Source organism: Cryptomeria japonica, chromosome 11 (assembly GCF_030272615.1).
Source record: "Cryptomeria japonica chromosome 11, Sugi_1.0, whole genome shotgun sequence".
In the NCBI taxonomy this organism is placed as follows: domain Eukaryota; kingdom Viridiplantae; phylum Streptophyta; class Pinopsida; order Cupressales; family Cupressaceae; genus Cryptomeria; species Cryptomeria japonica.
Window position 1 is genome coordinate 469,763,398 of NC_081415.1, and position 12,887 is coordinate 469,776,284.

Genomic DNA, 12,887 nt, shown 5'->3' on the forward strand with positions numbered 1-12,887 from the left:
ACATTTTACCAAAGAAATTATGCTTAACTATTTTTTTAATGATCACTAAATATAATTAATTTGCCTAATGCTCTTCCCCCCATGAGTATTATCAATAATAATCACAGCTAAATTAAGGATTCTTACAAAGCACACAAAATGCACTTGAGTGATTTGTTGTTATGTCAAGCAAAATTCATGTACGGACAAGTTCCACGAATCCCGTTTCAACACTCACGTTTCCATTGTAACGGGACAACATCATTATTATTATTTTATTTTATATTATATTAAGACAACTTAATATTAAAAAATAGTAAAATTAATTAACTAAAACGGACCGCATACAATGTGAATTTTAAGATCACGTGAAGAAGGTGGACTTTATCTTTTTTCACACTCGATAAGCGCTTTATACCTTACTTTATTTAATAAAAAATTTGGGAAAAAAAAAATCCTGACACAGCGAAACCAATTCAGTCCATATGAAATTGGGAGAATTATGCACGCGGATTTGAGATGAATTCCCAATTGCGCACGCGGAATCCGCAGTGAATAAGGCCAAAATGGATCGAATTGACCGGACCCAGTGAAATAGCGAGATGGATCGATCACAGCCACAAAGTCAAGAAATGTGGGCGAAAACAAATTAAAAGTCTGGTAAACGTGGTGGGGAGGAAAAAAAAGATCATGGGCATGAGCACGCAGGGTGTAGCTATGGCGGGAATGAAGCTGTGGAGTGACGATGCAATGGTGGAGGCTTTCATGGCTTCGTCGGCTTCGCAAGCGGATTATGGGTGGAGCAGTGGCGGCGCAACGGTGGCGGCGGCGGAGGGTGGGGGAAACTCTTTGTTCAATCAGGAGACTCTGCAACAGAGGCTTCAGATGCTAATTGAGGGCGCTCGGGAGAACTGGACTTATGCTATATTTTGGCAGTGGTCGTATGATGCGGGCTCTGGGGCGGTTTTCTGCTGGGGCGATGGGTACTTCAAGGGGGGCGGTGCACCGGAGGAGGAGAGGCAGAGGAGTGTGGCTGAGCAGGAGCTGAGGAAGAAGGTGCTGCGGGAGCTGCACTTGCTGATTAATGGGGCCGGTGGAACAGCGGATTCCCCGGCGGCTGAGGCGGATGAAGAGGTGACTGATGCGGAGTGGTTTTATTTGGTGTCGATGACGCACACTTTTGGGGGCGGGGATGGAGTGGCTGGGCAGGCGTTTCTGAGCGGCCAGCCGGTCTGGCTTTGTGGGGTGCAGAGGATGGAGGGGTCTGCGTGCGAGAGGACTAAACAGGCGGCTCAGTTTGGCATTCGGACCGTGGTATGCATTCCTACTCCTAATGGTGTTGTGGAATTGGGGTCTGTGACTTTGTTACAGGAGAACTGGGGACTTGTTCAACAGGCTAAGGCATCTTTTACCTTTCCTTCATTTAACTTGTGGGAAGACAATGGAAACAATAACAATACTGCAACCATCAATAGTAGTAGTAATATCAACAGCAGCGACAACTTTTGTAACCATAACCAGTCCTTGTGGGTTCCGGGCTCCCCATTTTTTAGTGGGCATGTCCAGGAATTGCCCTCTGTCGATTTGGGTTTCTTTGGTAGTGAAGAAGGTAGACACCCAATTTCCAATCTTACCCCAGCCCCAACTCCAATTCCAAGCCCGACCCCTTTGCCTTCTGAGAAACCCTTACTTGTACCGGAAAATTCCAGTTCCACTGCTTTCTCTGCCAAGAGGCACACCCAAAGCCCTCTGGAGGAAAACCGGAGCACTTCCTCCTTTTCTGCTCAGAAGCCTGCTGTAGTCCTTGAAGAGCACCCGTCATTTCCACCTGCCCAGAAGAATCCCATCTTGGAAGGACCGCTGTCATCCGTGCACAAGAGTGGGGTATTTGATGACAAGTCTAGTGCCTTGTCATATTCTGTAGCTCAGAAACCCACCCAAAATCACAATTCTTTGCTGTACCCTGCTGCTGCTCAGGAGCCTCCCCAGAATCACAGTTCTTTGTTGTACTCTTCCGCTTCTGTCCCTACTCAGAAGCCTCCCCAGAATAATAATTCTTTGTACTCTTCTGCGTCTGTTCCTACTCAGAAGCCTACGCAAAATCACAGTTCTTTGTTGTATTCCGCTACAGAGAAGCATGCTGCTGTATGCGATGACAGTAACAATTTTCTCTCATATTTGAACACTCCGAAACCTGCCGCACTTAGTGGGTCTTCACAGTATCTGAATCACAGCGTGGTGCAAGTTCTGGAACAGAACAGCAATGGATCCCCACCATTCTCTGTTCAGAAGGCTGTGGAGAACAAGAGAAGTTTTTCACCAAAGGAGGAGGAGGCTGACAATTCAAAACCCATGTTGCGATTTTCAAATGGTGGTATCCAGCAGGATACTTTTCCAAATGGAGAATCTCGGAACTTAATGGAAGAGAAGATGAAAAAACAAAAGACTCTTGAAGAGAAGCATGGTTCCTTGCCTTCAATTTCATCCAGTGGGTTTTTTGGTGGTGTCCGATCTGGCGCTGAGTCAGATCATTCTGATGTTGAAGCTGCCTCCTTCAAGGAAATAGAAGAATCTGTCGTTGAGAAGAAGCCTCGAAAAAGAGGAAGGAAGCCTGCTAATGGGCGAGAAGAACCCTTGAATCACGTCGAAGCTGAGCGACAGCGGCGAGAGAAGCTGAATCAGAGGTTTTATGCACTTCGAGCTGTGGTGCCCAATGTATCAAAGATGGATAAAGCTTCATTGCTTGGTGATGCTGTATCGTATATTAATGAACTCAGAAGCAAGGTACAGGAACTTGAGATTGAAAGAAAGGAGCTTGAATCCCAAGTTGAATCTACCAAGAAGGAATTGCTGTCGTGCCACTCTGGCTTAGCTGGCAGCACCTTTGGGTTTGTTAAGGATCATTCTGTTTCTTCCCGGGTGCCTGATAACAAAGGATTTGGCACAAAGCAGTGCCCTGGATTGGATTTGGATGTCCGAGTTCTTGGTCCGGAAGCCATGATCAGAATCCAGTCTGCTAAAAAGAATCATCCTGCAGCAAGATTGATGACAGCATTGCAAGAACTAGAACTTGATGTTCATCATGCTAGTGTCACAACGGTCAATGAGTTAATGCTTCAAAATGTTATTGTAAAATTGCCAAAACGTTTGTACACAGAAGAGCAACTCAGTACCATCCTCTTTGAAAAGTTATCAGATCCAGGATTTAGTTAACTATACGGTAGGAAATTCTTATTGTAACTATTGCATAGCGGGAATCTATCCGGATAGGATTATGAATAGGGTCTGTAATATACTATGATGGCATGGAAATCAAAGTTTCTCTGCAAGGAAGAGAACTGGCTCCAGAAACTCTATTTCAATAGTAGCATGTGTTTCAAAAGCTAGTCCTGTAACCTAACTTCCTATTCAGATAGATGTTGTCTCTAGCATCTAGAGGAGGGATGTCCTGTAAAAATATATACTGCCGAGGAAAGTTGACTGTCGGGAACTGAATCCAGAAGCTGTTTTCAACATAGAAGATGATCGGTGTTTTTCTTCGGTGGGATTGGACGGGAAATGAGGTCTTCTCTAGTTTCTTGGAATGTTGTGTGCTACTTTTTTGGCCAAAGGTAGCTGGAATCTGCATCCTGTCAAAATTTGGTAAAAGTCAATTCTAAGATAATGTTGTGAACTTAACTCATTGGCTTGTTCCATATTATTAGAGTACAGCAAGCAGCTAGATTATTGAGAGAGCTGCGCTCATGTTTCTTGAATGCTAATTCAGATCTCAAAGGTGCATTCATTATGGGTGATGCTTAGTTCATAAGATTACAGTGGAATTGGACCCGGGGGACATGACATCCTTGGATTAGGTTGCTGTGGGATTCCAATTAGCCCTGTAAAGTCAGGTGCTGAAATTGATGCCTCGAGAATATTCTCGGAAAGAAATGCGGCTACTTGTATTGTATGCTTTCTAATGCTAGTATAGGGCGATATGGTTCCTGTAAATTAGTACCCTCCTTACTACTGTACTGAAATGAATAGAAGATAGGATGCCTGCCAGGGTGAAGAGCAAGTAAGCAGATATGTGTATCGCTGACCTTGCCAGATACTGCTTTGCAGTTATTTGCTTATAAAGCAGGCTATGAGGGGTCCTGATCTTCAGTTACCTGAAACACAGTTTTCAATGAACTGGGAAGATACGATCAACATTTGATGTAGAAAACACATTCTAAATCTTGAGTTTTATCTTTTACAGTTTAGTACCAAACCCACCTCATAGAGAGTGAGTGCTAAATTGATAATTCCTTCTCAGCTTCCGGAAAGATTGATGCTACTTAAATAATTTTATGAACTCTGGCATTGAGTTATTTTATTACTTCAAAGTTTAAATATCTCTGAATTGATACTCTGTAAGATTGCAATAATAGATAATGCCTTTTGATGCTAGTCTTGAATAAGACCGAGGTCTCTTCCACAATGTATTCCATGTTCTTGGTGGATCGCTAGGTATGCCTATTGCTAAAACTTCTGGAATATCTAGTTTGATATCATTCAATGATTACATGCCTATTTTATGGTACTTAGTGGTAAACATTGTGACAAATGAACTTGCTGTTCCATAATTTTCGTAATTTTTTTGCATTCCTTGGCAAGCTTGACTGGTTTCACATTGGCCACTTGTAGCTTTTTTTATTGTCAGTGCAAAAGTTGAAACATCAGAAACTTGGTTCTATTTCTCAGCTTTACTGGATTGGTCCATATACTTGATTTCCGATTTTATGTTTGGTATGCTAGCCAGTATTTTCTTCTTTGCTTGTTTTCTTTCTTAAATCAGCAGTTGTCTTAAATTGTATTACAATTCACTCATATTTGATGGATGTTAACTATATATTTTGCATGATTCTTTGCAACAGCTTGTGATTTAGTTATATCTATGTTATTGCATACTGCTTAGCATGCTTCTCTGTAAATGCCATTCTGCATGTCTGATCAGCATCACAAGTGGAGGCTATTCATCTAAAACGTTATCTTTTGGTGAGGGATTGTCATTTGTTCATGCTCACTTTTACTAGATATTCTCTAGTAGTTGTTTATGTTGACAATGCAGACATTTACAGACCACGATACTAATGTCAAGTTTCTGAAATTATTGTCGGCAAGTTACTGCTACTAAATACTGAAATGAGGCCATGTATATTGAACTTCCTGAAATTTGTCTTTGGTACACTGAATGTGAAGTAAATGAGAAGTTCTCTATGATCAATGAGAAGTTCCCTACAACCTATCCACAAGGAAATTAAATGCTGAAATGAATGTTTGAATTCATAGATCAAAATATTGACCTGAAATATTTATTCAACAAGCTTGTCGGGAAGATACATTACTAGTTCCAATAGCTGACGGCAATTAAACAGCAGGATGAAATGGCTAATTTCAATTTCAACTAAAGAAATTTATCTAGCCTGTTTGGGGTGCATCTTGGATATGGGAATGAATGGGCCACGTTTTTTAGGTTGGATAAGTTGCTATATATAGAATTGCATCTATGCCTTTGGCAACAAATGGAATCATCTGCTTGTTGGATAAGTTGCTCTGCCTACGTCACTATCTATACATGGTGCTCTCAATTTTTTCTTTTGTTAAATATCTCTAGGAAGTAGTTCTTATTGGAATCTCAGCTTTCACGAAGCAACTTTTATTTTTTCCATTGGATTAAGCTGTATTTTTTTTTTATAAATAACAGCTGCCAATCAACTACAGCAGCATGGACATGAGAGAATTTACAAATTACAGCAGCGTAGAGGTGAAAAAAGTTACGGGAACTGCAACAGTAGCAAAAGGCTGAATCTAATTGTAAGAACTGCACCAACAGCCACAGCAAGAGTCATGCATTAAGGCTGCAGTCTCCAGCAATGCTTCAAGAAGAAACCAAGTCAAGTCAATTACAATGGCTATAAGAGCAGCCACAACTACCCTGCCAGAACTGAAACGACACTCAGCCCCACAAGACAGGGGATGAGTATAGAGCAGAGAAGGGCATACAGGCCTGTAGCAGCAAAGGTGGACATAAATCTTCATATAATCAGAATTACTGAAACATTGTGAATTATATGAATCAATGAAAATAAGTAGTGCAACAATGGGCATCATATCCTTGATCTGTTCATGCCTCATCTCAACCTGAAGCAGCAAAGGCATAGTGGGCCTCAGTAGCAATAACTACTGCAGCAATTTGAGACAAAATGCAGTCCAGGAGTAGTTTAAAAAAATCAATCAACAATCTGAGCGCTCTAGATAACATGCTTTCCCTTCAAGCCCTGAGGTTGAGATTTTGAGTTGTTGAATTGTTTTACAAGCTCATTAAAGTCCTTGAATTGCTCTTTGATCTTAACAACTGCAGCATTTTGAAACAAAATGCAGCCCAGGAGATTTGTTGAAGAAAATCACCCAATAGTCTGAGAACAATAGATAATATGCGTAACCTCCAAGCTCTGCGGTTGTGATTGTAAGTTGTTAAATTGTTTTATGAGTTCGTTGTTGCCCTTGAATTGCTCTTTGATCACCATGGCCGGGTTATCATCTGGAGCGATAAATTAGTGTGCAATATTTGAAGTTCAACTTGCAAAGGATAAAACAGATTGGGAGAAGTTAGTCAGACAAATACTTCTAAATGTGTTCAATAATTAATTGGTGACAACTGTTGGTAACCACATTGTGCTTCGCAGAAGTGTCAAGGGGAGCTGTTTTTGACCAAGCAAGTGGAAAAGAGTGGGTAGGGAGGATATAAGGGAACACCAAAGCATGTGAGCAAGACTCAACACTCAAATTTGGTGCAGAAAGGCAAGTGGGGGGCATACAAATAAATTTGAGGCAGTTGCCAACAAGAAGTTTAGCATGGACAAGCTTTCATGAAGTGAGTTGGGTTTTCGAAGCAGCTTTTGACTGACAAATAAAGCTGAGTTTGTTGCATTTAGTCTGCTCTAATTTACAATTTCAAATGATGATGAGATGGCGAGTGAAAGGTAAGGAAGGTAAGAATTGCTTGTACATAACTTTGAGGGGTAAGGATAAAAATGTTGCGTCCATTAGACCAATCTCCAATCTTTGAGAAAATTGAAATGAGAGCAAGTGGAAGGTAAGATTGAAAGATTGGAAGGGACATACTTGTTGGAGTTTGAGAATTGTCAATTTGTCTTTGTATGAGAGGTTGAAGAGCTTGAATACTTGCCATGTTTTCCACATGAAGCTTGTAACATCCCACAAGTCTTAAAACACTTGGATACCTTTTATGAATGGGCATTTAGCTTTGAGTTTGGAAATGACACCTAGAGGTTTCTCTTGTAGTTGGATCAAACAGTTCTACTAAATAAAGGATGTGGCCACATTGAGGCCATGGCTGAGAAATTGATCAAACCAAGAAAAATTGGATGAAATTAATTGTCAAGCCTTCCAAATACTATAAAAGTGGGTCAAACTACCGGTTTTGAAGAATCTTTTGTTTGCCAATTGGATGCATCTCACCATGGATACAAACTAATTAGTTAAAGACAACAGTTTCGTTTTCATTTTATTTAAATACCATCTCTAACTATCCTTAAGGGAGTTACCACTACCAAATGGAAGGTTGAGGTATCTAGTAGTAGTGCCATGTTTCAAACCTTCTGATTTGTTGGGGTCCATTATGTGTGGGGGTTAGGATGAGTTGTTAAAAACTTTGTTTTATGCATTGCTAATTGGGAGCTTGAGACTAATAAAAACTATCCAAGACATCTAGAGTACTATTCGCTTGTTTGATAGAATTTTGGATGAAAATAATTGTTACAACAACAAAGTGTGAGTTGAGTGCCCTAGCATTATTGGGGAGAGAGATGCCTCAAATGAGGTCATTAGCTTGGGCATGTTGGAATAGGTATCCAAGGGCATCAATTACAAGGATACAAAGGAATGTGGGAAGGAGATAGCTTGGGCAAATGAACTTTTGGAGGTGAAATTTGTTGGGAAAATGGTGTCTCAACCTTGCATTTACATGAGTTATTTTTTATAGTAAATTCTCATTTGAGTACGAAATGGTGCGGAATTCTCCCTAGAGCTTCTGGTTGGCTAGATAAACAATCCGGTAAAGTTACGTCACGAGATCACATCTAGTTTTGAAGATATTAAAGTTTCTGTTTTGGAGGGGTTTAATGAAAAGTTTAAATTTGATTTTCTGGATTTTAGAGGCCCCGAAACGCCTTGAAAAGTGGGCGTAAGTGGCAGAGCGGTGTACAAGGCATTATAGCACTTTGGGAGCATTTCGATGCTTCAAACAGTTTGTCAATAGGACACGGTTTTCAAGTTATGGCCTCTGAAAGTTTGTACTCCTGAAATAGGAAATATAAAATACATCGGATACATAAATGAGCTGTAAAAGGGAGGGACATGTCATAGGGCATCTAGAAGGGAGATAACTTATTGGGTGGTTTTAGCCTATGGTTTTGTAATACCGTTTGACAGTTTCTTGTATTGTATCTCCTATATATGAGGTGTGTGAGATAGAGATTGAGTGTAAGAGTCTTATGGCTATTGAGTTACCTCTGAATCTCTGATTAGTGGTACTCCTACGAAGAGTTTGCTCTGCAAGTATTTGTAATCTATTTTGATTGCTGAATAATATATTGGGTGGCTTTTGGAGTGGGGTTTTCTCCACGTAAATCATTGTGTTATGGTTTGAATGTTATTATATCTATTTCTGTTTTTTGTAACTGTTGTGATGATCTGTAAAATTTTTTGCATTGCCCTCCTCTCGAGGTTAGTGTAGGAAGTTCTTCTGCTACTTAACTTCCTTACAAGTGGTATCAGAGCTTGATCACTTTTGGTTTTAGTTGTGAGTTGTTGAATTTTTTTGAACTAATCCAGATTTGAGTGGGAGCTTGTGTAGAAGACACTTTTTGATATTGTTGCAGGAATTTTCAGATGGCAAGTTCGTTAAGGAAAATAGAGGTGGAAAAATTTAATGGAACAAATTTTGAGATGTGGAAGCTGAAGATGAAAGGTCTGTTAATAGATCGAGATCTGTGGGATGTTGTTGATGCGAATGTCCAAAGACCCTCATATCCTATTGTGGCGGCTCAGTGTGATGTCATGGACCGAAAAGCTAAGGATCTAATCAGATTGTGCTTGGCAGACTCTATTCTGATCAATGTCCACGAAGAAAACACTGCAAAGAAGCTATGGACTAAACTTGGTGAAATGTATCAAGCGAAATCATTATTAAATTGGATTTTATTGAGGAAGAAATTGTATTCTTTGAAAATGGAAGAGGGTGGACGAATTGCAGACCACTTGGAAGCATTCAATATGTTGGTGGCTCAATTAGTATCTGTCAGTGTTAAGATGAATGAAGATGAGAAATGTCAGATCTTGTTTTGTTCTTTGTCTAATTCATGGGATTCTCTTGTTATGGCTATCGACAATACTTCTGTTGTTTTGAAGTCTGAAGATGTGGTGGGTGCCCTACTTGGTGAAAAGATGTAGAGGAAGGTATCCCTTAGTTCAAAGGAAGCCTTAACTGTTCGTGGAAGACCTAAGGAGAAAGACAAGAAGAATGAGAAGCGCGCTAAGTCCAAATTGAGAGGGAGATCAAAATCTTTTGGAAAGTCCAAAGTCATTTGCTGGAATTGTGATAAACCGGGTCACATTCGTAAGGACTGCAAAGAAGAAAAGAAGAAGAAAAAGAAAATGTTTGATTCTGATTCCGAGTCCGAGAAAGAAGATGGTGATGCATTCATTGCAACTTTGGCGACTCATGCAAGTAATGATGCCTGGTTAATTGACTCAGGTGCATATTTTCATATTATTGCCAATAGAGATTGGTTTTCTGAATATGAACAATTTAATGGAGGTAAGGTGTACTTGGGTGATGATTCACATTTAGACATTATTGGTTGAGGTAAAGTTAGAATCAAGTTTTCTAATGGTAGAATAAAAAGGATTAATGGTGTGCTGCATATCCCTAGATAAAAACGAAATTTGTTATCTGTGAGCAAAATGATAGATGCGGGTGTGCAGGTAGTATTTTTTGAAGCAGGATGTAAGATGTTGGTCTAGAACAAAAGTTTTGGGCTGAAGCTGTTGCCACTGCTTGCTACCTGATTAGTAGGTCTCCTACATTAGCTCTTGTTGATAAAACACCTATGGAAGCATGGTGGGGTCACAAGCCTTCGTTGACATCTTAAAGATTTTGGTTGCGAGGCATATGCACATGTGCCAAAAGAGAAGCAGACAAAGTTGGAGAACAAGGCTGTGAAATGTATCTTAATCGGGTATAGTTATGGTGTGAAAGGATACAAGCTTTGGGACCCTGTTGCACAATAGGTAATTCATAGTAGAAGTGTTATCTTTAGAGAAATTAAGTCTCCTTCTGTTACATTGCAGCCAAAATAGACTAAAAAGGAAGATGTGATTCAATTCCCTTCTACACCTAAAAGAGTTGAATCGAGACCCCAAGATAGACAAGAAGTTGGGGAGAGCTCGTCTAGCTCTGAATCTTCAAAAGAGGAGGAAGAACCTCCAACTCAGCTTGTTTGAAGGTCTACAAGACATAGACAACTACCTGAAAGGTATTCACCTGATGATTGAAGAGGTATTTTTTCTTTGAATACTAATGTGGATGAGCCAAAATATGTAGAAGAGGCATTAGGTATGAATGATGCAGAATCCTGGAAGATTGCTATGGAAGAAGAAATGAAAGTTTTGAAAAAGAATGATACATGGTATCTTGTACCATTGCCTGAAGGACGAAAGCTTGTTGGTTGCAAATGGGTGTTCAAGAAAAATATTGGTTTAGATGGGAGCATTGAGAAGTATAAAGCGAGGCTGGTTGCAAAAGGCTACTCTCAGGTTGAGGGGGTTGATTATGGTGAGATATTTTTTTCCTGTTACAAAAATGACATCCATTAGCTTTTTGTTTTCTATTGCTGTTGCTTATGATTTAGAGGTTGAGCAATGTGAAAACTGTTTTCCTTCATACTGATTTGAAGGAGGATACTTATATTACATAGCCAGAGCACTATGTGGTGAAAGGTCAAAATAATTTGGTTTGTATGGCCTCAAACAAAGTCGTAGGATGTGGTACCAGAAATTTGATACATATGTGTTGAGTTTGGGATTTGAACATTCTAAATCAAATCATTGTGTTTATTACAAATCTGATGGTGATCACTTCCTGTACATTACATTGTATGTTGATGATATGTTATTCATTGGTAAAGAGAAAGGTATGATTTCATAACTAAAGTCTTAGCTCGCTATTAAATTTGAAATGAAAGATCTTGGTGCAACAAAACACATTCTTGGGATGAAAATTAGAAGAGAAAGAGTGAACAGAAAGCTATGGCTAGGCCAAAGTAAGTATGTTAATTCAGTGTTATAGAGGTTCAACATGCAGGTTGTAGACCATTGTGTGTTCCTTTTACAGTTGGAACGAAATTATCTGTTGCAGATTGTCCTACATCCCCATCGGAGATGGAAGACATAAGCAGAGTGCTTTACCAAAGTGCAGTTGGAAGTTTGATGTATGCTATGGTATGTACTAGACCAGACATTGCCCAAACAGTGCGAGTTCTGTCTAGATATATGTCTAATCCTGGTAGAGTTCATTGGGATGAAGTCAAAAGAGTCTTCATATATTTGAAGGGTACCTCAGAGTATTCTTTGTGTTATCATGGTAATCCAGTTGGAGACATGATTTCCCCTAATATTCATCGTTATGTGGAGTCAGACTAGGCAGGGGATATTGATAACAAAAGATCCACCAATGCTTATGTGTTTATTTTATTTGGTGGTCCAATTAGTTGGATGAGTAAGCGACAAGCTGTGGATGCTTTGTCCACTACTGAAGTAGAGTATATGGCAGCTACTCATGCTTGTAAAGAAGCCATCTGGCTTAAGAGACCGTGTTCATATATTGGAATAAAACAAGGAGCAATGACAATATATTGTGATAGTCAGAGTGCGATCTGCCTAGCTAAGAACTTGACATTTCATGTTCGGACCAAGCACATTGATGTTCAATATCATTTTGTCAGAGATATGGTTGAAGATGGCATGGTGAAGATGATTAAGGTAGAAACTTTGATGAATGTTGTAGATGCTTTAACTAAGGATGTGAGCACAGAGAAGTTCAGATGGTGTTCGGAGTCTATGAGCCTCATGACCCCTAGCAATTGATTTATTGTGTTGATACTCCTTTTGCTTTTGCAAGGTGTTCGAAAAGTGGGAGATTTGTTGGAAAAATGGTGTCTCAACCTTGCATTTACATGAGGATACTATTTATAGTAAGTTTTCATTTGAGCACAAAATGGTGCAAAATTCTCCTTGGAGCTTCTGGTTGGCTAGATAAGCATTCCAGTAAAGTTACGTCGTGGGATCACAACTAGTTTTGAAGATATTAAAGTTTCCGGTTTGGAGGGATCCAATGCAAGGTTTAAATTTGATTTTGAGGACTTTAGAGGCCTTGAAACGTCTTGATAAGTGGGCGTAAGTAGCGTAGAGGCTTACGAGGCATTAGAGCACTTCACGAGCTTTTTGGCGCTTCAAACGGTTTGTCAATAGGACACACGGTTCTCAAGTTATGGCCTCCAGAAGTTTGTACTCCTGAAATAGGAAATATAAAATACATCAGACACATAAATGAGTTGTATAAGGGAGGGACACGTCATAGGGCATCTAGAAGGGAGATAAGGTCGGCTACACTTTATTGGGTGGTTTTAGTCCATGGTTTTGTAATATCGTTTGACGATTTCTTGTATTGTATCTCCTATATATGAGGTGCATGAGATAGAGGTTGAGTGTAAGAGTCTTATGGCTATTGAACTACCTTTGAATCTCTGATTAGTGGTACTCCTGCGAAGAGCTTGCTCTGCAACTATATTGTAATCTATTTT

At 39.8% G+C, this 12,887-nt stretch overlaps 1 protein-coding gene across 1 annotated transcript; it reads left to right on the forward strand.

Moving 5' to 3' along the window:
• Positions 1 to 367: 367 nt before the first annotated feature.
• On the forward strand, positions 368 to 4,410 carry LOC131068496 (transcription factor MYC4). The gene has a single exon (XM_058003684.2). It carries the CDS (start codon positions 670 to 672, stop codon positions 3,190 to 3,192), a length of 2,523 nt encoding a protein of 840 aa, XP_057859667.2. The 5' UTR covers positions 368 to 669; the 3' UTR covers positions 3,193 to 4,410.
• Positions 4,411 to 12,887: the final 8,477 nt, after the last annotated feature.